Source organism: Lissotriton helveticus, chromosome 5_1 (assembly GCF_964261635.1).
Source record: "Lissotriton helveticus chromosome 5_1, aLisHel1.1, whole genome shotgun sequence".
In the NCBI taxonomy this organism is placed as follows: domain Eukaryota; kingdom Metazoa; phylum Chordata; class Amphibia; order Caudata; family Salamandridae; genus Lissotriton; species Lissotriton helveticus.
In genome coordinates, this window is record NC_136065.1 from 147,928,230 (window position 1) to 147,954,321 (window position 26,092).

General features: G+C 45.7%; 1 protein-coding gene across 1 annotated transcript in view; it reads right to left on the reverse strand.

Annotated features, from left to right (window-relative positions):
• Positions 1 to 26,092, reverse strand: part of PIERCE1 (piercer of microtubule wall 1) — a 93,175-nt gene that overhangs the window by 4,160 nt on the left and 62,923 nt on the right. The window contains exon 2 of the mRNA XM_078641932.1: positions 13,559 to 13,637. Within this exon, the coding sequence (XP_078498058.1) occupies positions 13,559 to 13,637 (79 nt within the window). The remainder of the gene's footprint in view (positions 1 to 13,558; positions 13,638 to 26,092) is intronic.

A 26,092-nucleotide genomic window follows, 5' to 3' on the forward strand; every position in this document is an offset into this window, starting at 1 on the left:
GTGAGTACATGTTTAGTGTATGTGCTGAATGTATGTGTGCTTGCAAAAAGTTCAATACAGAAGGTTACAGTGTGCGTATGGTAAGTGTGTGTGGGTGCGCTGGCTGTGCATGTACCTGAAAGTGGCACAATGCAGAAAGACTACAGTATTGAAAACTGCACACCGACTTTAGATGTGTGCTGAGGGTATGTGTGTCTGTGATGGCACAATGCATGGAGATAACAGTACTGGATAGGGTGGGTATTCTGTACATTCACTATGTGCAATTGTGCCTGCAATGGCACATTGCATGGAGGACCCTGGGTTCCATTTTGGGAGGCCCAGGCCTGCATGGTGAAGACATGAGGAGTTGCAGGAACACCCCTAGACAGATTTGTGTATTGCTCCATTCCTATGAGCTGGGTGGGACACACTGGAGAACATGGAGAGAGAATCCACTTCTACACTTTAAAGGAAAAAGGTAACAGCCTCTGCCTTTAGCAGGATCTATTCACCCCTGCATTGTTGAACTATAATGACTGTGATCTGGCCTTAGAACAATTTGAAGCCTCTATAATAGAGGGCCTCGACGTGATTGCACCGTTGAGGATGGTAAACATCCAGGTTAGAGAAGCCCCTGCTCAGTGGTATACAGCCACACTAAGAAAGGAGAAGGCCTTATGTAGAATAAAAGAAAGAAAGTGGAGAAAATCCAAATCTGGGCCAGATGAACGATGCTATTGAGAGGCCCATATAACTTACTTAGATAGCTGCAATGCAGCCAGGAGAGCCCATCTAGGCTCCCGTATTAAGGAAGTCAAGGACTCATCGAAGGAGCTCTCTACCATCTTGAGAGAGTTCACAAATCTACGGGCCAATAATCCTCTTCCGCCATCCACAGCCAGCCACACAGGAGTTGTGTGATCATTTAGTGAGCCATTTTTCTAAGATCAATATAATTTATCGCTCCTTTGGGCCGGAAGAGGAAGCCCACGAGAGAAACCCCCTCGAGGTGATCCCCAGCTCCCCGACCCTAGAAGGGTTCCCCATCATCATGGGGGAACAGTTCTATTGTCTCAGGCCAAATCAGGTTCGGCCTTAGACCCGGCACCACCTACGATTATGACTGAGCTAGCCCCGATCTTAGTGGACACCCTGGCAGATATCTGCAATATCTCACTAGCAAAGGCCACCTTTCCACGTAAATGGAAAAATGCACGTATTAAGCCCCTGCTCAAAAGAGTTGTAGCAGACCCTACGGATCTACAGAATTACAGACCTATCTCCCTTCTCCCTTGCTGTTCCAAAATCATGGAGACACTAATTAACCAACACCTTTCCAGTTACCTAGAAGAAAATAATATACTGGACCCATCTCAGTCCGGCTTCCAGGCATCCTACAGCACTGAGGCTGCCTTATTGGAGGTTACCGACAAGCTCAGGATGTCTCTGAATAAGGATTCTGCAGTGCTGCTGGTGCTGCTGGAGCTGTTGGCCGCCTTCAACACCATCTCTCATCGTATCCTGTTGAACAGGCTTCAAGAGATTGGTGTCGGAGGTTCGGCCTTTAAATGGATCCAGAGCTATATTTCCAACAGAACACAATGTGTCCAGCCGGTCTCCAATGTGTCACATACAGCGGCAGTGGACAAGGGGGTCCCTTAAGGCTCTATATTGAGCCCTACATTATTCAATCTATATGTCGCCCCTTGGCCTCAATCATCAGGAACTGTGGGTTTGAAACCATCTCCTACGCTGATGATACACAGCTGATAGTGCACATAGAGAATGATCCTGCTGTAACCAAAGCTAAGTTCATAAATTATATGACTAGCATAGCAAACTGGATGAGGAAGAATTTTTTGCAACTAAACTCCTCCAAAACGGAGATACTCCTGTTTGGCTAGACAGAAAAACTGTGAGAGCTAGGAGAAACTCCTAACCCCAGAGGTTGGGCGAAGAATCTAGGGGTCAGGATAGCCAATAAGCTATCAATAGAGGAACAGGTGAAGACTCTTGCAGGCACCTGCTTCGGGATCATGCAGATGCTTAGAAAGATCTTCCCATGAATCCCGCTCAATTCCAGGAAGTCGTATTCAGTCGCTCTTAATCAGCCGCCTTGATTATGGCAACTCTTTGCTGGTAGGAATTAGGGCGGATTGGTTATCTAAATTACAGGTCATGAAAATACGGCAGCTCGTCTTGCCCTGAATAAACCAGCTTGAACCCCCTCTCTTCCTCTCCTGCGCCAACTTCATTGGCTTCCGGTCAGGAAACGAGCCATTTTCAAGGTGCTATGCTTTGTCGTAAAGTCCCTGAATGGAACGGGACCGGTCTATCTGAACAACAAAATTGGGTGGTATCAACCTGGATGTCAACTCAGATCTAGTAAACGCAGCTTGCTCTGCAGCCTAAGAATATATATATCAAATCTTTATTTCGGCCACTGGCCATCAAAGATATACAATAAAACATACACTAATCACTGTAAAATCATCATACACAATCAGTCAATACATACTTATTCAATAAAAAACCTTAAAATTGAGTACTAATAAAATTACATTCATAAAACTATGGACCTTTACATTAGGAGGGAGCTTGGATCTTCAGAATGCGGGTGCGAGTGTGCCACACATTGATGAGAAATTTTGTTATAGCAAACACAGTTAGGGTTGAAATGTCCGTTTTTAAAATTCTGTACATTGGGAGGTACTCCCTGCAACCCAAATTTCTGATCAAAGGTAGGAGCCAATAATTCCTCGCTGTCTTATATACTGGGCAAAACATGACCAAGTGTAAATCGGTTTCGTCCGCACCTGCACAGGCCGGGCACTGTTTTGTCGAAGGGGATGCTGACCAGGAGCTGGTAAAAGATCGTAGGGGCAGTGTGCCATATCTCCATTGGAGGAACAGCTTCCTGGCCAGCACGGGGGAAATATCATCAAGGACCCTCTCCAGCCTGTATGAGTCTTTACTTTGCACAAATGCCGAGGTAAGTGACCCTTCACCCTGACTGTCCAAGGCCATGACTAATTTTTGTTCGTAATAAGCAGCGGCAAGAGCTCTCTTAGAGATGTTTAGTGACGCATCGGCGGGATTAGACCAGAGGTCAGGGAACCCTAGGGTCATACAGGATTTGTGGATATATTTTATCCAGGGGATCAATAGTGCTTTCGGGTGGGATAAAAGCTCCATCAATTCTGCCCTGTAGGTGTGAAGTTCTTCACTGCTCCATAGCCTTCGCCAAAAGGCTATGGGTCTCAACCCTAATTCGTCCGCTATTGGTCGTAGACCCAGATCCAGCCTCAGGGGGAGGAGGGGGGTGCTAGGCGGAAGTGCGACTATCTGCCTGATAAAATTGTTCTCAGTTGTTGCCAAGCTGCGGCAGGGTATGTGTCCCCACAATTCCGCACCATACATAGTAGCACCCCTCGCCTGTGCCTTGTAAATCTGGATGAGTGGCCCCAGCGGACGGTATGTGGAGCCATTCATCATCCTGGTAATACCCCCTGTGGTCTGTACCAATTTAAGATTAGCCCTATTCTGGTGTGGTCCCCAAGTCATAGATTCATTGAGAGTTACACCAAGATATTCAAAGGTGAAAACTCTCTCAAGCCGTGAGGCACCCAATGACGGATTCGGCCGCAGTTTTTGCCTAGGGTTCAACACCATAAACTTCGTTTTGGTTGCGTTGATTTCTAAACCCCTGTCGGTACAGAAGGACACAAATGAGTCTAGGACCCTCTGTATCCCCATAGGAGTTTTGGACAGCAGCAGGGTGTCATCCGCAAACATGATTGCAGGCACCCTGCTGCCGTTCAATTTAGGGGCGTCAGTGTATTCAATGGCATTTAAATGGGCGATTACCCCGTTGACAAAGAGGCAAAACAGGGTCGGTGCCAACACACAACCCTGCCTCACCCCTCGGTCAACGGGGAATCTGTCCGTTAATGCCCCGGACCTCCCACACCTAACTCGAGCATAGTTGTTTTGGTGTAGTCTCTGTAGGATTATCAGGATGTCCGGCGGGACGCCCATCTCACCCAAAACACTCCATAGTTTCCCTCTCGGCACTAGGTCGAAGGCGGCACGGAGATCCACAAAAATAGTGTATAGGCTGCCGCCCTCGAATATCGCCGCCCTCCAGTAAATAATGTTTAGTCTAAAAACCTGGTCCACTGTGGAGACTCCCTTTCTAAAGCCCGCCTGGTACGGACTAAGAACCCCCATCTCTTCTGCCCAATCCTGGAGGCGGTTCAGCAGTACCCTCCCAAACAACTTCTGTGGCACGTCAATCAGACTAATTGGTCTGTAGTTGGCTGGAAGGAGAGGCGAGCCCTTTTTGAATATAGGAACCACCTCCGCCCCCAGCCAAGTACTGGGGATGTCCATCCCACTAAGAACTCCATTAAAAAGAGTGACCAAGTAGGGGGCCCAGATATTGGGCTCCTGCTTGAACAGATCCCCGGGTAGGCCGTCTAATCCTGGCGCCTTTCCCGAAGTAAGTCCTGCAATTGCAGACTTAACCTCGTCCAGTCTTATAAGATCCCCCTCATAATCAGGCCAGGCAGCTGCGAAGTCGTTGGTAGGTTCTCCCAGCTCGGCGCTATAAAGGGATTGAAAATGCGCCTGCCAGGCCGTTGGTGCTATGTTTGGCTGGATTGCAGAGTGGAGATTCCCCGACCCCCCGTTTACAAGTCTCCAAAACATCCGATGGTCCTTTATGGCTAAGGACTTGTTAAGCTCCTCCCATTGGTTCTCCTCCCATTCTTTTTTAGCGTGGGCAGTTAGTTTTTTATATGCCCATCTCCTTTCCTTTAACTGCTCTCCACCTAGACCCTCCTTAATGGATCTAAGGAGTTCCCCCTTTGCCCTTCTGCAGGCCATGTTATACCATGAGGATTTTTGTGGCTGCCTCCTCCTTGGATTCTTTACATCATTAAAGAGGATGGGGGCAGCGGCCTTTATAAGACCCTCGTGAGCCTGATATAATTTGGCGTGTGAATCTTTGTTGGCCACCCCAATGGCTAGATCTCCCACGATTTCTAAAGAGGGAATCAGTCCTGCATAGAGCCTGGGAAGTTTCCCATCCCTCGCTATCAGTTGTTCCCACCTGATTCTTCTGCGGTTGTTTTCCAGCAGAAGTTCAGGTTTGCTCCCCTCCCCACGCGTTATGCATGTTTGGTTGCCGGGATGGATGAGATCTAATTCAAGGGCATTATGATCACTATCCAGTCTTTCTCTTACCCTGAAGTCCCGGATAGCTGGCCAGTTCGCTACCTGTACCAAGACATAATCCAGCCGAGATTCTCTTCCCACTCTGTTGTATGTGGTTCTGCTTGGTATGTCAGATCTAACACGCCCATTACAGGCTCTAATTCCAAACTTCAGGGCCTAAGAATAAGTAAAGTTCAAATGGGTGGTCGCGCCTTTTCTTATCGGGCACCCAAACATTGGAATGTCCTCCCTGACCAAATTCGTGCATGCCCTAATCTGCCTCAATTAAAAAAAATGCTCAAGACCTGGCTATTTTAAGATCTTATATTGCATTAGGTCTTTCTTTCTCAGGTGCCGTGAGATCTCCCTGGGAATTATTTGTGGGCAGTATAAATGACTTTAATAATAAAAGGGTGTTCTTTGATTCAGAGAGAGATCACAACTTCAAAGACCTAGACCCTAAATCACATTTAATTTCTGGAAAGGATATAAGAAGGGGAGGTTGAGACCGCAAAAATGGTCACCTGTCAACCAGCCAGATAGGCTGTGTCAATCAATCAATCAGGGAATTATGAAATGCGCTACTCACTTATAAGGGTCTCAAGGTGCTTGGGGGAGGGGGGGGGAGGGGTGTAGCTCAGAGTCAGCCAAAGACCCAGGTCTTGAGGCTCTTCCTGAAGGTGTGCAAAGTGGGGGAGCATCTGATGTCGATTGGGAGCTCGTTTCAGGTCTTAGCAGCAATGGAGGAAAAGGCTCCTCTATACGCTCTGGCTCTGCGGCCCTGTGTGAGGAGGAGAAGCTCTGCAAGACTTCTGCCTGCGACCAGAAATGGGGGCCAAAGCCTGCTAGTCTCCCTGTTGGGTAAGAGCATTTGCCTAGGAAAACAAGACCACCTGCTCTTGAACTTGGAGCACCTGCCTGCTTGCAATGACCAGTGCACCCGGTGAGGAGAGCATTTGAAGGAACGAGGTCCAGTGTGGAGCACTGTTGAGTGAACTCCTGGTGCAAGGCGTCAGGAGGTGGCTGCTGGAATGATTGAGTCATTGCCTATGTGGCTACCCCTCTATGCCTGGAGAAGGCTGCCGTGAAGTTAGCCATGTAAGGTGTGGCATGAGCCAAACCGGTGCAGCATTGTTGGGCCATACCCATATTCCAGGAGAGGCCACCGTGGAAGTTACTGCCTGATCACTAAGGTAGAAACCTGTGGGGGGTCGTAGCAACGACCTGTTGTTCCAGGAGGTGCCACATTGGTACAGATTGCCATGCCGGGGCGGCCGGCGCTTAAGATGATGTTGTGCGGAACTCTGTATGCCAGGAGGGACTACCAGAAATAATCCTGTGATATTCGGGCCGAAGCCTGAAAACTATGCAACCGTGATGCCCTGTCATTCATAAAGAGCATCGAGGACTGCACCGGACCCAATCCTGTGAACTTAGTAAGGACGCTGTAACTGCATAGCCATATCAATGGGACTCAGCTCAGAAGCTTTCGAGCAAATTCCCGTCTCCCTCTCCCCCCACTTTGCAGAGCACAGAACTTACTGTGCAAGTGGAGTGCAGGGCATCTCCTATCGCTGACGGAGATGACAGAATAGGCTCAATGGAGACCCTGTGCGCTTGCCTTGTACTGCCACGTTTCCCACATGCAGTCGACTCACTGAGCAGGAACAGAACCTTACTAGTGCCCACGGATGGACTCTTGAGTTAAGGCCTACAAGCAATCATTCCCTGGATGGGGCCACCAGTGAATGGGGAATAGCCCTGACCATATTGCAAGGAGCGGGTGGGCAGAGATTTGCCAATAACACACTAGATCCCCGAACTCAAAGGGATAATGTGGTGTTTATATAAATGTCGTAACCTGCCTTTGAATGTGTAATATTAGAAATAAAATAATTCTTTTTATTTTAAGGATAAGTATTAGACTGGTCATTGATTTATTAGACTGGTCATTTATTGATACTGCTGTGCGCATTTGAGTTATGGTCATGTTTACTAATCTGTATTCACACTTCCCTTACCCCGAGGAAGCCTTTGACTCCTTGTCCACAACTACCACTGAGAGTCAAGTGCAGAAGCGGTACTTAGCCCACTTGCTTGGAATCCATAGTAGGTCAAGCCCTGGGACATCAGGAGTAAAAGGCCTAAACAACCACGGTTGGGCCTATTAACCACTGTGTGACCAGTAGCCCTCTGAAAGGAGTTCAGGGGTTCTGACATAGTGGCAAAAGCTTTGAGCTATAGAATAGGAGTGAGAGGTCATATTTCCCGATCTGCAGTAACAATAGGATGCTTTACCTCTTAATTTTGTCATGCGTGCTATCCATTTATCCGACAATTACAGCCTCTTTTTGTACAAAAGATTTGCCTTTTCTAATATCTGGCTGTTCGGTAAAAGTTAGAATACTCCTCATTTCGTTCTTATTTGCGTACTTAAAGCTTCTGAAGGAACAGGGTCACTCTCCAAGTGAAGTGCACAGTCATTCAGTGCACGGAATAAATGCAGACTGAGTTTTAAACTTGGCATCTTTGGCGTGGTTCCCCTGACTTTTTGCCTCTACCTCCTGTATTGTTGATGCTGTGCTGGATTTAGTTTTTGCGGGTTTAGATACTTTGGGTACTTTGCCACTGCTTATTAGTGTCAAAGTGCAAGTGCTCTCTGTGTAAGTTTTTATTACAATTGGTTCTCCCTGATTGGCATATTTGATTTACTCGTAAGTCCCTAGTAAAGTGCAGAGAGTGTGCCAGGGCCTGTAAATCAAATGCTACTAGTGGACCTGTAGCACGGATTGTGCCACCCACATGAGTAGCCCTGAAAAGGTATATCAGACTGCCATTGCAGTGTCTGTGTGCAGGTTTAAACTGTCATGTCGACCTGGCAAGTGCCCTTATTTCCCAGGGCCTAACCTTCCCTTTTCTTATATGTAAGACAACCCTTAGGTAGGCCCAAGGTACCCCCCCACCCCCTCAATGGGCAGGGTGCAGTATGTGTGAAATGTAGGGCGTGTACTGGTGAATGTGACAGGCCCTGATCGTGAAATACTGCACATTACATTTTTCACTATTGAAAGGCTATGTGTCTCACAGGATAGCATGGGAGTTACGTTGTAACATCATACAAGTATAACTTCCCATTGGGACAAAATATAGGAATAAAGTTTAGGCTCTCTGAACTCAGAATGTAATAACACATCTTTTCGTAAAGATATTTTTTAAATAGTGTGTTTGAAAATACCACTTTTAGAAAGTAAACATTTTCTTGTTTACCCATTCTGGGAGTCTCTGCCTGGTTGTGGATTGACCGTCCGGTTTTGGAGTGACAGTGGCTGTGAATGTGCATTCACTGTAGACATGTACTGAGGGGGGATTGAAGTGTGCCAGGCCCTTCCATGATGACTCAGAGCTGAGCTGAATAGACCTTGGTTGCATTTAGATTAGTAGAAGGAGTTTTCCTTGCACCTGAATAGGCCCCGTCTCCCATGATAATGCGGACTCCACCCCCAGTGGTCATACGGCACCAGTGAGGACAGAACTGGTTTGGGCTGGGCTCAGAGACCCTTGCACAAAGCAGAACAAAGACAAAATGGAGCATAAGTAGTGGACCATAAACCCCAGAACTTTAGATCACTTTTGGACTCAAGAGGAACATTTGCCAAGGAGCTGGAGAGCTGTGAGGAGGAGTACTGCCCCCTTTGCGGTGTGGGGTTGGCCTGCAGTTGCTGCTTCTGCCAAGGAAAGGATAAGGACTGAAACTTTGCTGAGAAACCTGCTTGAAGACGAATCTTCAAGGGCTTGTGTGTGCTGGCCTCTTGTTCTGAAATGTCAGGGACACAAAGACTTCACCCCCAGCTCCCCTTGAACTCTATTGCTGAGAGCTCTGACCTGCTAGGAGGTGTCTGTTCCAGTTTTGGGCCTCTGGAGGTCGTTCCTACTGTTAGGAGCTGGAAGAAACCTAAGAGAAGAAAGAAAAGCAATCTCTGACACCGACGGGGGTGAAGCGGCGACCTGCACAGAGGTCAGGGGCACTGCTCGTGAAGGCCACGACGCACCGCCCTGCCTGCACTATAGCACCGATGCCTGCAGTTATTAACATTCCTGATGCCAGCGCTCGCCCTACATCCTGTTATTGCTGCGCCGATAAGCACTAAAGCCGACTCCATGAACTCACAGACTTTGCATCGCCTCACCGGAACCAATGCCTCACTGGAACCAACGCCTCACCGCCGAAGTAATCGACTTTCCCTTTCCTGGATTAGACACGTCGCCTCCTCACGGACACAAAGCCTCACCTCCCCATGGCAGCCAGGGAGCCGGCCTTGGCACCGACACTTGACCTCCACGACACCGTGCATGGTCATAAACTTCATTTTCTGAGATACTGTTTGGGGGTCCGTGCGACTCCGTGCCTGACGCCGCACACCTCGCAGTTGGTGCCATACATTGGATGTATTGCTATCACGACGTCGTAATAGCCCTTGGTGGAGATATTTGTTTTCTACAAGCTTTATTTTGGAAATACCTGTTTTCAAGTGATATTTGACTACATGTATGTTGGATTTTTGTCGTTTTGGTCATGTTGAGTAAACAGGTGTTCATTTGTGGTGTTATCACTGTATTATTGTGTGTTTTGAGTACAAATACTTTACAGAATGCCTTTGGAATAAGCCTGTCTGCTCGTGCCAAGCTACCAAGGTCATTGGTTATATAAAGTGTGTATCCCCCTTAACTCTGACTAGAAGGAGGGGTCCCTACTTGGTCAAAGGTACCTACCTCTGCCAATTAAAGACCTCCAGTTCTAACACTGAGCGTATGCCCCAGGAATCTCTTTGCCAGCTACTCCTCATACAGTTAGCACTACAGATTGTTGATGAATGGTGTCCTGTCCAGTGCATTTTTTAGGTGATATTTTGAACACAGAATCTCACTGAGTTCTGTTATCTCCTGGCATTTTAGTCTTCTGTTGTCCCGGTTTACTGTGTGGAATGTTCTAGATTTACTCTGTCTTAGAGGATTTAAGGACTTCTTGTTCACATACTCATTGAACAAGGGCGATGATGAGGCGGTTGGAAAAGGAGGGGTCCAAGATAAAAATAAAGGGAAAAGACAAATTCTTCAAACTCCAATCCTGCCCTCAGTGTGAGGACCTGTCTGAGACAGTGTTGGTTTTAAGAAAGAAGAAGGAATAGTACCAGAATGGAATGGGATTAAGAAACACTGGAACCTTCAGGTTTTGCAGCCCACCCTGTCTCACAGCAAGCTTTATGTATATTTTTCCATGGTTTTGAAGGATTTTCATGAAGTTAATGCATGTAAATATTATGGATCTGCTCTTCTGAAAACCATCTACTATCTACAATGGCACTTCCCTTGTTGGCATTCCTACTTGCATCACCATCTCACTACCACCCTACACATGCTGAAGCCACACCAACAATCTACGTCTCTGCAGCTGCAGGTCCTACCATTGCCCGAGGGATTGTCAAAGAAACCCTGGCTCCTTCTGCGACACTCGTGAGAGTACAAGAGAATATAAAGGCCTGTCTATCTCTTCTGGCCCCTTCAGGTGGACCACTCCCTGCCTTTACATGAATGATCCTTGTCCGGGTCCACTATAAAGATGAGCAGGTGTTGAAGAAGATGCTGGTTTTCCGAACATGGAAGCTGCTGCTGTGAATAGTCTTGCCTTAAAAGAGCCAAAGCCTTCCACCTTGGTGAAGAGGTGGTTGGCTCCCCAAGCAAGAGCTGGCAGAGGTCCCAGGTATTGGTGCCACACATTTTGATGGTGATTACACAACTAATTTGAATAGGTGAGCTGGTGCTGCCTTGGTTCACTGACAATTTGTCAGGGCATGCATTGAAATGTTTGGTTACACGCGTCATCACAGCCTTTCATATTTTCGGCTTCATTGCAGATGAGTTCAGTGCGATGTTGCATACTTTTCTACACTCCGTTGCTAATCCCCAGTATGGACCTGGTGCAGTGCTAAATTTGTACCAGTGGCTTCCGGGGCTCAGCGCCGGCACTAAATTGCCAACACCAGCACTTAAAACAGCCTGCCACACGGTGGCACTCTTTGTTTTATTTAGAGATGAGCACACAACAGTTATTTATTAATTCAATATACATTAAAATGACCAATACTTGACACCCAAGACGTTCTTCTAGTTTTGTGGGCTTGGAATAGTCTTTAGTGCCTCACTTATATGAGGAGTATGACGTGAGTAGGTGTGTTTGGACTGTCGCCGGCAGCGCTGGCTGTGACAATGGTTGGTGCAAGATGCTGTGGCCTCCTTGACGAGAGCACTGGAATATTTGTTTTTTTTACAAATTAAGCACTGCCCTGGTGTCAGATACTGTTCATGGGTGATTCTTACTCACTTTCACAGGTAGGCAGGCATGAAACGTATTCCCCTGCAATTTTTCCTTGTGACCCATGGTGAGCAGATTCAAAGCCTTACACAATTTTGCCTGGTTTCGCTTCAACCTGCCCCATATGTTTTATTTTAACGGCAGAATGCAGGTGGAATGGTCTGCAAGACATGTATTACTTTTCTGTACCACGAGAAATGTGAAGCGTGTGTGCATGTCTCACAGCGAGGAACAAGGCGCACTTGTGTGGTTGAGCAGCGTCATGGGCAGGGAAACATAATTACCTTAATAGTAATTCCTTTAGGGCAGCTTTACTGCCTGGTCCTTGAAATCATCTTCCTCAGCAGGGGGCCTGTGCATTACAGTGCCAGGAGCACCCTGCAAACAGGCACCGCACACATGGCCTCTGCTGGGAAGCTTCGTTTCAAGACCAGTGTCAGGTGCCTGGGCAGGTTAATCATCTTAACACAATTACTATTAGGTCTACTGTATTGCCCTGCCGAGAGTGCATCTAAAAGCTACTTAATGGAGCTTTGGAATTATTTGTTCACCTACTGAGCAACGCTGAATCCAATCTGCAGTTGAGAAATAACAGCACATTTATCTTCTTTTTAAATTCTTTGTAAATTTCCTCCACTCCTGATCAGGAGTGTCCTACATTGCCTTTCAAACAGAGCTAACTGGCAGACTCTATACTTTATAAAAAAGAGCAGGAGGGGTAGCCCTCAACTAGAAAAAAGATGACCACATTAAATCCACCTCCAAGACAATTTGTAAGAATCAAAAGTAAGGTGCCATCATCTAGGTGCGGAGCCTTGTGAGACAGGGTCCCAGTCAGATCACATGCAGAAGCAGGACAACTAGCTTCAAATGCCATTCCCTATAGGAGGTATTTAAGATAGTAACCTTGGAACAAACCCTGGCCACCCTTCAGATGAGCGATTGGTTGTGTGCTGCAGTTCTCCATCTACACACTCAGGGTGTGGAACAGAGTCCCCATCAACCTCAGAACAACTCCTACCTCCTCCACTTCAAAAATATATTGAAAACATATCTCTTTAAAGAGTGCTAAAAGCCATGATTTCCCAGAGATAGACTACAAATGTTAGAAATAATAAATGTTTTATACCGTTTTGGTGAATGGGTTGTTAATATATGTAGTAGTCATTATTTGATTTTTTGGCATATGAAAATGCAATTCGAATTCTGCAAACATTCTAATGTATTGATAACTTTTGTTCTGGGCAGAATTTAATGATATTTATTCTAAACACAATTTACATATCAAAACGTCAATAATTTTCTCTTTCCGGTTTCCTTAATCTATACTTTATAGAATTTACGCTTTTTAAAAATGATTTATCTAAACTATAGCTGATGAAAGAAGCTTCTTTTTTAAGTCGCCATTGAATTCACCATTCTTGCCACAAGTATGGACTAGATGAGAAATAAAGACACTTCACTCATATCATCTGTCTCTTTGTCTAGTACCCTCACTGTACTATGTTTTGGGCTTAGGTAACTTCAGCAAAAGCGCTTAAATCACACACCAGTTCCTCACACCACATGAACGTTTGTGCTCCATCAGATTCCTCTGGTCAGCAGTTTCTGGTTCATCTTTCTGAATATTATGTTAGCTTTTTCAACTATCTTATTCAATTGTTTCTGGCTTGATTCATGTATGTAGTTAGCACACGAATATTCTTTCTTCCAATACATTATAAAAACAACTTGTGTTTATTCTTATGTCACATTATTTTTAATAACATACGATTGAGGATTGGTTTGTTCATTGAAACTTCTACTTTTTTTGCAGAAAAGGGAGCAGATGTAGAAATAGATAAAGGTGACTAAATTGTATTGGTTAAGGAACAGAGATTGCTGGTACCACAATCAAAATTTTCGTCAGTAGGCCTCAAACCCTCTATTGATTGATATTCCGCCAGAGAATATCGGAGGGGAGGCGAAACAGTAACAAGTCTAACTTACAGGCATTTCGTGGATTGTTGGCGGTCGGCTTCCATAGGTCTGGTTGCTTGTCTTGTACAGAGGATGAACTTGTTTTGTGCTGAAAAAGTTAAAGAAGAAGATACACATTTGCAACTCGAATATTGAAAGCAAGTTTCATTGATGCTGTCTTGTGTTTTAACATACCAATGTCATTGAGCAGTACATAAACCAATCCAATCCAAAAATTCTTTATTTCGGTCTAAAAGACCATAAAAGATACATAATGTATACATATAACAACAATTAGAAAAAGAATTACAAATATAAAAACACATGTACATTAAATGAGTAACGCATCATTCCAGGAACGATGAGGGAAAAAGTGAACATTTCGTGATCAGGAATAAAATAGACATAAATTGATAAAAGCACAGTCCATGAATAAAACGACAAGTTCATTGATTAGGGTTATGTCCATTTAACAATTTTTTCCTGATGAGCCACATAGCCATAATGAATTTCGCCACAGCAAAAACTACATGAGGCAGAGTACTGGTTCTTAAAACTCTGTAGGCATCTATATAGCTCCTGAAACCCAAATTCCTGCAAAGAGGGACCAACCAGTATTTCCTTGGTCTATAATATGCAGGACAAAAGAAAAAAAGATGGGTTTCTTCCTCATCGTGAGAGTTACAACCTGGACAGGATTTATCTTCCCTCTGAAGCCATTTGGAGGTAAAAGTTTTGATCGGTAAAGTGCCAAGACTCCACTGTATAAACAGCTTCCTGGCCAGGATTGGGTAAATAATATCCATAAAATCCTCAAACTCATAAGAATTTTTGAATTGCAGGAAACGTTCAGTTAGGGTGCCGTTATTGGTCGAGGTCAAAAGTAGATCGAGGCTTTTTTCCTTATAAATTTGTACAAGTCGTTTCCGGGATAGGCTTGGACAGCCTACTGCTGGGGCTTCCCAGAGTTCGGACAGATTTAAACGGTACAGTTCCTTCTTAACAAAGGCAAGCCAGGGAATTCTATCTCGTTGATTCAGGGCCAATACGTGGGTGAGATCACTCCTGTAATGTTCAAGCTCGCTGGTGGACCAAAGCCTGTGCCAGAATCGTACTGGCTTAGACTCCAGCTCAGCAGCGATAGAGGGTAAACCCACGTCCAATCTCAGGGGAATCAGGGGTGTGCCACGGGGGAGAGCCAATAGGCGTCTGAGAAAGATGTTTTCTACTCTGGCGAGATCCAGGCCTGCTCTGTACCCCCAAAGCTCGCTGCCGTACATTGCAGCCACCTTGGCTTGCGTTTTGTACAGCTCCTGTGCCGGACTTATAGGTTTGTAGGTCGAAGTATTTGCAACCTTCAGGATTGCACCAGATAGTTGGGTCAGCTTTAGCCGAGATTTCACTATCTGGGGATCCCAAGATAAATTCTCGTGCAGAGTCACCCCCAGATATTGAAAGGTAGTGACCCTTTCTAAGCTAGCTGTACCCAGAGTGGGATTTGGTCTTCTCTTTGGTGAGGGATTAAAAATCATGAATTTGGTCTTCTCTGTATTGATCTCTAGACCATGTTGTCTACAGAAAAGACCAAATCCATCCAGAATCCTCTGGATCCCCATTGGGCTTTTGGAAAGCAGGAGGGTGTCATCAGCAAACATGATAGCTGGCACCCTCCTGCCTGCCAGAGAAGGGGCGTCATTATTTTTTACTTCATCAAGGTGAGATATAACACTGTTCACGAAGAGGCAGAACAGGGTGGCGCCAGGACGCAACCCTGCCTTACCCCCCTGAGAACAGGAAACCTTGAGGAAAGCGCTCCATCCCTCCCACACCTGACCTGCGCATAGTTGCCATCGTGCAGCCTGATTATGGCATGCAGCAGCTCAGTTGGTACGCCCAGCTCCTTTAGGACCTCCCATAGTTTTTTCCGTGGGACCAAGTCAAAGGCTGACCGCAGATCCACGAACACCATGTACAGTCTCCCGCCCTCGATCCTCACCGTTTTCCAGTATAGGAGGATGAGGCGGAAGATCTGGTGGACGTGTTTTTTCTGAAGTCAGCCTGGAGAGGACTAAGAATTTCATTGGCCTCCATCCAATCAAGGAGCTGGTCCAGGATGAGACGAGAGAAGAGTTTTTGGGGAACATCTATGAGGCTGATCGGCCTGTAGTTGGCTGGGAGCAGAGGAGAGCCCTTTTTGTAAATTGGCACGATCTCTGCTCCCAGCCAAGTACAGGGGATTTCCATACCCCCCAAGATTGCATTAAATAGAATGAGGAGGTAGGGGCCCCAAATTTCAGGATATTGTCTGAAAAGGTCACCGGGCAACCTATCCAAACCCGGGGCCTTCCCCATTGCCAATCTCTCTACTGCACCCACTACCTCACCAAGGGTGAATTCCAACCCAGATACAGGGATGATTGTATCATCGGGAGCCACTTCACAGGCAGGCAATACGGTGTCCTGGTAGAGTTTGCCGAAGTGGGCCTCCCAAACAGATGGTGCAATATTTGGCTCCACGGCAGCTTTGACCTCTCCGGTGCCATTATTCACCAAAGACCAGAATCTTTTTGAGTCTCTGGTTGCTAATGCAGAGGAGAGATCCTGCCAGTGATTCCAATCCCACTCCCTTTTAGCCAACGCAATGGCATCCCTATGCACCCCCCCGGCTGAGTTTGGCGATCGTACCCTTATCTGACCCTGCCTTGATATTAACAATTAATTCTTCCTTGGCTTTTCGACAAGATGAGTTGTACCAAACTGAGGTGCGTGTCTTTTTACGCCGTGGGGCTGCCACAGGATGGAAAACCTCTGCTAGGGAACCCACTAAATTTGCATGTATCTTTCCCAGTTTGGAGTTAAAGTCTGTGGACCCAGACTGATTAATTAATTCATCTAATTCCACAAACTTCGGGAGTGCAATATCAAAGATTTTCCTTATGTTTTCTTCAGTACTGACTATTTTCCCCCATTTAACCCTGCGCCTATTGGAACTAAGGGCCAGATTTCCCGGGTCATCCCTATGATTGGTAGATAGCGAGTCAGCAGAAGGTGCTGGGTGTTTCAGGTCTAATAAAAGAGCGTTATGATCGCTATCAGTTCTAGGGGATACCCTAAAATCCTGGACCCTGGACCATGAGCCAATGTCGACAAAAATATAGTCCAACCTGGATTCTTGACCCTGCCTATTGAAGGTGCACGAAGAGGGACAGTCTGACGGAGTACGGCCGTTGCAAGCCCTCAATGCATAGTTTAGGGTTAAGGACATAATTTGCACAACAAGTGGGGACCAAGATTTGGGGTGAGGGGATGAACATGGAGGAACACCCCAGAAATCATCTTCGGTGGTAAGGGCACCCTCCCTTAGGCCTTCCAGGGGTTCGAAGTGGCAATTGAAATCTCCGCCCAACACGATTTTATGGTCGTTGGGCAGTGAGTCCAGAAAGGACGCAAGATCTTCTAAGGTAGGCGATTCCTTGGTTGCGCTAACTGGACTGGAGTATACATTTATAATTGCCAGTTTTGCTGCATTAGGCCACACAAGAAGTACACACTGGATGTCTTCAGAGAACGTTGGAACGCTCTCCGCAGTACAACCAGTGTGACTCGCTACCCAAATCGCCAAGCCCCCCGAGGGTCTCCCCTTTCCACTCCATTTAGCCTGAGTCTCAAAAACAGCAAAGCCCGCACTACTCACTGGTTCCCTGGCCCATGTCTCCTGGAATAGACAGATATCACTGGTACTAATTAAAAGTTCCCAGTCTGCTGTGAGTATTTTGTTTGCAATACCTGCCACATTCCAGGAGAGAACTTTTAGAATTTCGGTGGGCAATTTGGGAGTACACCCTTCAGTTATTTTAGGAGTAGTGCCCGTTGGTGGAAATGCGGGGGGCCGGTCTTGCATTCCCGGGGTGGATTTAGCAAAGATGTTACATTAGGGGCGCAAAGTGCTTCAAATGGATTCAGGGATACACTATCTGCAGTGACCCTAAGGCTGGGGGATTTCAAACCACCGCCCTGGTGTAGTTCCGAATGTCTATTCGAAAAGTCAGACCCTTCAGTTCCCGTCTCCTGCCCCACAGGTTCATTGTCATTGACTTGGTAAGATTGTGAGGGAGGACCCCCTCGAAGTCAATCTACTTCATCAAGGCAATTAAACCTGTTGGGATGTACATAGTTTGTGTTGGCAAAATGGGTGTTATACCTAGGCCTGTATCTAGACCCATCCACTGCAAAGCCCACCTTTGTCCATCCTTCGTCCCTTCTCATAGATGACTTACTGGTGTTAGGATAAAAATATGAGAGAGGGACGAGTTCGATTGATGTATTGGTGGTGTTGATGAGTTCAGGCCTCAGCAAGGCCCAAAGGTACCGAAAGGGTTCGCCCTTCTGTGTACAAAGTCCTTAGACTTACAAATGAAGTTGGCAAGGAAACTGGAAATACAAAAACATAGTTTAATAAACCTTTAAAGGTGGTGATACAACCTCCACAACACTTCTACAGTATTGTACAGAGTAGCACATTGAATACAAGCACATGGCCCCTTTTATACACAGTGGAAGGGGTTCAGCTTACAGCTTAGACAGAGGTTGCAACCACGTAAGGACATTTCCAAATATATCAGTGGGTGGAGCTAACAGTATTTCTAGAACATGGGAGGGCTATGCTAATAAGGAACAACTGTTACTTCTGCTGAGCATGCGCTACACTCTCAAGAAGGACTAATAATAACTGTTGCTAGGTAGAATCCACAGTGTAACTGGCAGAGAGGTAGGACAATCAGAACATTGAGCACATGGCAATGTAGGGCATGAAAAATGGCGGACTCGAAATACAAAATGGAATCCCTATACTAGATATTTGGACTGATGCATTATGGCTTCAGCTAATGCTTAATAATACCGTTGTTTTATTTACAACAGACGACCCTTTCAGCGTTAGCTGAAGCCATTCCATTTCATAGGGTAGTCATCAAACTCATCTTGAATGTCAATGCTCATAATGTTAGAAATCTCTTTAGTTAGACTCTTTTGATAAGCAGCTTTGGAAACAGCTTTCTTATTGGGTATACAAGAGGTAATGCAAAGAGAACATATCATAGGACCACACTGAATACACATACAGCAAGTAAAAAGAATTACTACTATTATACAAAGGCCAGTGAGGATCTTCCAACCCCATGTAGTAAATAAGGTCCAAAACCAACTAGAGAAGGTCCATGTACCATTATCTACATGTATGTCAGCAGCTATTTTATGCAGTTTATTTATGGCATTATAAACAGAAGGCGAGTTGTCTGGGATGAAGACACAACAGCTACTTCCAATAAGTCTACAAGCTCCTCCTTTTTCTGCTAATATGACATCTAACACCATTCTGTTTTGCAGGGCAACAATTCTAGTAATTTGCAACTCTTCAGTTACGTTTCCTAGTGCTGCAGCGGTTTGGTTGGTCACTGCCTCTACAACTCTAGTTAATCTTCTTATCTTTCTACTGTTTAGGGCAGCTCCAACAAAAAAGAATAACCCTAGGTTAAAATCTACATATTGCTGCAAACTAGTGTCGGTCTGGTCCACATCATCGATAGATAAAGTACGTTTGTATCTATTCACAGTGGCATTATTCAACAATTTCAAGTCTTTATGATAAGTGGCAGGTGCTAAAAACACTGGTGGTAATAAAAACGATACATAGCATACTCCTGACCAGCCAGCTGGTAATCGATAATATCCTCTATTACCGCATACAAAATATGTATTATGGGATGCTAAAAATGTGCTATTATTCAGACCATCTATATTTAAGACTTTAATACAATCACTAACACCTACAGGGATGTTCCCAACACTTTGTACGCATAAGTCCGCTTGTGCTTGTGCAACTGAGATCACAAATTTTTCACTTTCGACAGTGTCTCTAGTGTTCGTAAAAATGTAGGGAGTAGACTCATTGTCTGGTCGATATTCTTCCCACTCCCATATTGTTCCATTGGCTTGTGGATAGCCTTCTTTATTCTGGTGACATTCTTTGTTTAGTCTAAAAAGTAATCTTCCAACAGCAGGCTTTCTTGTGGCAAATAGAAGAGTATACCAGGCACGACAAGAACCATTATGAGAGAAAGGGAGAGGTATAAACGGTGTTCCCCCCTTCTTCTGGTGCGCTGGCATCATACCACATATCCAGCAATTTGTTTCATTTGTAGCAGTGTGGGTATGATGTAGCATCTGAATGAAGGTGTTATTTACAAAGGACAAGCGGTGTTTTGATTCCTGATAGGGGAGCGTATAAAAGAAATGCTCCTCTGGCACCAGTGTAGAAACCACATATAGATCACGGGCAGGAATTACATCCTCAACAAACCACGTGATAATGGCAACAACTGCCACACTAGCAATAAATCCGAAGGCGCAGATCACTTTCTTTCTCTCCATGTTGAACAAATGTCTCGCAAATCTTCCTGAAACTAAAAAAAAGGCTGTCAGAACTCTTCCCCCAAGGCGGCTGTTGTTTTCTTCACCAACGGGCCAAGACGGGTGTCACTACTCTAATGCAAGGCTGATCCCCCCCCCCTTGCCTCATCGGCTCTCCGTTGCACCAACCAAGAGGCCGTTCTGACAGCAGTCTAAACAGCAGAAAACTTCTTCCTGGGTCGAAGGTTGTATTTTCTTACTCCAGAAGTCGTCGGGTCCGGGAAGAACTCCTCTTGCTCATCAGGTACCACAGCAGGGCCTTTCTCTGTAGTCAGGATTTCTCGATGGTCAGTCAACACGGCAGGTTCCACCAATCCGGGTTGCACTCTGCGACAATGAAGGGAGTGAATCCAGTTCTTCCGGTTGGTCACTCGGACGGCCGTTCTTGTTGCGAGCAGAATCTGCTCGGGACCGCACCATCGGGGCTCCAGGCCACTCGTCCTCTCGAACGCCTTGATGAGGACGAAGTCACCAGGTCGGAGACTATGACCCTCACCTGTGGACCGGTCAGGGAGTGCTTCTCGAACCTGTTGATGAATAGAAACCAAGTTATCAGTTAATTGTGCCAGATAGTCATTCATCAATACACAAGGTACATCATATACGGAACTTGGTTTGGGCACTCCCCAAATATTCATGGGACGACCAAACACCACCTCATACGGTGTAAGGCCGGTTCGGGAGTGTGGTACTGATCTTATTGACAACAATGCCAAAGGCAAAGCGTCGGGCCAAGTCAGAGAAGTGGAAGCCTGGATCTTTGCTAGTTTAAGCTTCAGTGTTCCATTGTAGCGTTCCACCAAGCCAGCCGACTGTGGATGGAACACTGCATGAAACTTCTGTTTTATCCCCAGACCTCTCAGAACGTACTTGATAACGTCTGCTATAAAATGAGGCCCGTTATCACTCCATAATAGTCTACAAACACCATACCTAGGGAAAAACTCCTTCAGTAGCACCTTTGCTGTAGTCATTGCAGTATTGTCCTTAGTAGGGTAGGCTTCAATCCATTTACTGAAAGCACACACCACTACCAAGACGTACTTTAGATTATTACAGCGTTCAAGTTGGATATAGTCCATTTGCAGGACTTCAAAAGGTGCAGTAGGTATTTCAAATCCTCCTGCTGGAGTCCGTGTTCCTTTCCCTGGGTTGTATTTAAGACAGATCATACAGGTCTGTACCACTCTCTTGGCCGTGCTAGCAATCTCTGGATGCTCCCAAACTTGCGCAAGCAATTTCACAATCGCTGAAGCTCCAACATGTGCTAGCCCATGTGCCATTTGAACCATAGGTTGGACAAAAGCTGTGGGCAACTTCCACCTATCCATTTGTTTGTTGCGCCAACAACCTTCATCATCCAGTTCTCCATTTTCAGACCATTGCTCTCGTTCTTTATCAGAAGCAACTCTCTGTATTTCCCTCACTTCTTTCCTAGCATCATGCCATCGTTCTGCTTGTGACTTCACAACATACATTGAAGTGGAGTCAGGTCTCATTGCAGTTTCTCGTGCTACTTGGTCAGCGAAAGCATTTCCTTGCCCTACTTTGTCAATAACTTTCTTATGTGCACTGCATTTCACTATAGCTATCTTCTTAGGAAATGTCAGGGCAGTCAAAAGATTGTGCACCAGTTCTCCATACATAATTTGTGTTCCGTGTGATGTCAGAAAACCTCTTTCCTTCCAGAGCAGGCCAAAGTCGTGCGCTACTCCGAAAGCATAGCGGCTATCTGTATAAATATTCACACACAACTCTGCACTAAGCTCACATGCTCGTGTCAATGCTATCAACTCCGCTGCCTGGGCTGATTTCTGTGGAATGCGTGCTGTTTCCACGATAGTATACAAAGTAGTGATGGCATATGCTGCCGAAGTCGTACCATCCGGTAGCTTCAGGCAGGAGCCATCCACCCATAATTCTCCATCTACATCTGAGAAAGGCGTATCCTGGAGATCGATACGACCCTTTGTCTGTTCCTCAGTCACAAAAATACAATCATGTGCTTCTTGTGCCTCAGGCTGAGTCGTCAGGAATGGTAACAATGTTGCTGGATTTAACGTAGCACATCTCCTCAATGTGATATGGGGAGCCAGCAACGTTAGTTCATATCCGGTCAGACGGGCACTTGTTAAATGCTGCGTCTTTGTTTGATTCAAAAGGGCGTCAACAGCATGGGGAACCAACACTAACAGCTTGTGAGATAACACTATTCCCTCACTCTGACGTATTGACACAGCTGTCGCTGCGACCGAACGAAAACACCCCGGCAATGCCCGAGCGACAGGATCGAGCAATGCCGAGAAATATGCACACGGACGCTGCCTGTCCCCGTGCATCTGTACTAACACAGATGACGCACATCCATCTCTCTCATGTACATATAATGTGAAAAGTTTCGTGTAATCAGGAGTGCCTAACACTGGTGCTGAACAAAGGGCCTGACGTAACTGTTGGAAAGCGTTTTCACATTCATCTGTCCAAGGAAGGGGAATTGGAGTGTCTTTTGTCAATAGCGCTAACAGTGGTTTGACTATATGTGAAAACCCCAGTATCCACTGCCTACAAAAGGACGTAAGACCCAAAAATGCTCGAACATCTTTCTGTGTAGAAGGTGTTGGTGTGTCCAGGATGGCTTGGATACGATCTGATGTAAGTGCACGCCCCTCCTTAGACAAAAGGTGGCCTAGGTAGGTCACCTTAGGTCTACAGAATTGCAATTTCTTCTTAGATACCTTATGATTGTGAGAAGCCAAAAAGGAAAGCAAAGACAACGTACAAGTCTCACATTGCTCAGGGGTGTCAGCAGCCAACAAAATATCGTCGACATATTGAATAAGCACTACCCCCTCAAGCAAGACAAAGGAATCCAACTGTCTTTTCAACGCCTGACTGTAGATACTAGGGCTCTCAGTATAGCCCTGTGGAATTCTACAAAATCTATACGATCGATTATTCAAAGTGAAGCCGAAAAGGTAACGGCTATCAGGGTGAATAGGGATCGAAAAGAAGGCGTTCTTCAGGTCGACAACCGAGAATGTTGTCGCTGTTGGTGGAACCAAGGTAAGGAGTGTCGTGATGTCAGAAACAACAGGGTATTGGGGCACCACGATCTTGTTCACCTCCCGCAAATCAATAATAAATCGATATACCCTAGTATCAGTGTCTTTCTTCAAGATTGGTAAAATAGGACTGTTACAAACATTGTATGGGACTTCTTCCACCACCCCCACTCGGATGAGATCCTGCACAATCTGTATGAGCGCCTCCTCACCCTCCTGTGAAATCCTATATTGAGGCAGGCGTGGTAACACAGCTCCCTCCTTCACACTAATGTGAACCGGAGGAATGACCATCTGTCCCACATCAGTGTCTGAAGTAGCCCACAACGTGTGAGGTAAAGAGGCTAATGCAGCACTTTCAGCGACCATACACACTCTCTCTTTTGCAGGGTAATTGTCATTTAAAATCACGCGTACTCCTTCAGGGGAGCAGCGGATTGTGGCTCTAAAATGTTTCAGCATGTCTAGACCCACAATGTTGTCAGGCGTGTTTGAGGAAAGCAAGAATGGACATGGTGCTGTAAATTTGTCGACATGAAATGCAAGGGGTTGGGATAATGGGCTAAGAGAAGGTGTTCCATCGAACCCTACAGATGTGATCGTTAAGCCAGACAGGGGAGCCCTCGGAACCAATTGTTTAGACAAAGCGCTACGAGTAGCCCCTGTATCAACCAAAAACTGATCAGTAGAACCCAAAACATGTGCTGTAACATAAGGACCCCTCTGATCTACTGGTACTTCAACTGATTCCTCCCCCCATCCTACGCAATCCTATGCATATTGGGAATCATGACTTTCGGGGTGCACATAGTCAGACATCTGATACTGATTTCGTCTATCAAAGGTATTAGACCCTCCTTGTTGTTGCTCCCTAGATTCGAATCTAGCCCTATCATTTAGGTTACCTCGTGGGCCAGAAAAACCCCCACGATTTCTCCCAAAACCTCTACCCCGTCCCATAGCCCTGTGTTCTCGCGCTAAAGGACACTCATTGGCCCAGTGGCCTCGTTGCTTACAATATGCACATTGATCTTTAGCCAAGTCTGTGCGGTTATATGTAGAATCATAAAAACCCCGACCACCTCTATTATTTCCTCTCTGGGGTGGTCCATACACTTGTGCTAACATAACTTTTGTTTTCAAATCCTTAGATTTCTTATCTTCATTACTTTTTGCTTCTAATTCCTGACGCTCGTAATACTGAGCCATAGTCAGGAGGGATGCCGGAGTCGAAGTCGTCCAGGAGCTTTCACTCGCTTTCAACCGAGCTGCTACTCCCGGTAATAAATTTGAAACATATTTGTCTACAAACAGATGTCGACCCGTGTCATCCGTCAGAGACTGACCACTAAAATCATGAAAAGTTTCTTCAAATCGCGTAAAGAAGTCAGAAACTGATTCATCTGTCTTTTGCTTGCAAGATGCTAACATAGTCCAGTCAATCTTTTTAGGGGGAATAATCGTCTTTAATTTAATCAAAATAGCAGCAGGGAGGTCTAGAATGAGCTGGGGTGGTTTCTGCGCAGGTTTCCTAGCTCTGTCCTCCTCCTCAATGTCTTCCCATTTAGCTTTAAACGTCACTAAATCATCAATTTTCCGTACTGATCTCCACATGTCAGGGGGTAATATAAGACCAAAGAATAAATCAATGTCAGCTAATGTCATAGTACAAGAATTCAAAGCCCCCTCAACTTCCTCATAGAAGGCAGCAGGATTTTTCCGTGGGTCAGGTAACGCTTTCTTTAAGGCCATAACATCCGCTCTATTCCAAGGAGTATATACCCAATTATAGATAAAATACCCTCGGGCATCAGCTGAATCTTTATCTGAACTAGTACCCGCTCCTTTAGGAGGAACATACAAAGGCGCTGCCTCTGGCATAGGTTTAACATGCACAATATCGACCTTATCTGAAGAAAAGATAGGTGATTGTTTCCCGTCGCCACTCAAACCCGTCTCTTTGTCGTCCACCGTCTTTTGTCGCTTTTCTTCTCGTAACCGAGACGCCTCATCCCGTAATACGAATAACCGTCGAACTGCATCAGCTGCCTGGGAAGGAGAAAAGAGACCTTTACGCAATTCTTTCTTATCTTGTATTATGTCATCAGGTTCAAGAACAGGAGAATATTTTCGAAAAGCCCCGACTACTTCATCAGAAAAGGTTTCAAGAAAATAAATTTTTTCCCTGTCCGGCCATTTTTCAAGAGACAACAATATTTCAGCAAGAGGAATTGTACCCTTAAGAATACGATAAGAAATTTGTCGGAGCTCCGCCATACGATCAGATGTTAGCTTAGACCGCGTGTCTACCTTATCTTTAAATGATCCAGAATCCTCATCTTCCCCTTTCGGAGCAGACGGGCCAGCATACGGAGGCGGAGAACGATCTAGTAATGAAAAATCATCATCAGCATTATTAAGGACAGGATAAAGAGGCCGACGAATGGGATATTGGCCAGATATCTGCAATCTACGTTCCTTTTCCCGTTTTTCTTCCGCGTCTTTTTGTTCACGTTGTCTCATTTCTTGCGCCTTCTCACGCACATTCTTCCTCTGCTCTTTCTCAATTAGCGCATGTTCACGTTTCTCACGCTCACGTACCTCTTTCACCCACATTCGCACACTCTCAAACATATCTTGTCTCGCTCGGCGCTTACACAGGCACTGTTCCACATACTCAATTTTGCGCACATCAAACGAACCATACAAAGGCCATCTCAACTCAGGATCCTTCTTGGTATACTTCCTCCACAATGTGCTGTACATTATAGGGGAAAGACCAAACTTAATGTACATATCCCTATTCGGCGTCCCTTCTGGGGGAGCCGGCTGCGATTCTTCAAGACTTAACCGGTTTCCACAGCAGCACCACTTACGTAGTGCGCTAAAAGTAGACATGCTAGAAATAGTGCGAAATACGCAATATTATACAGAAAAATGGCACTTAATCGTTGCGCCGCTCACAACCATATGTTGGAGAAAAATCTCCACATTGCCTACCTATATGTGTTGCAACGCATATATACCCATATTC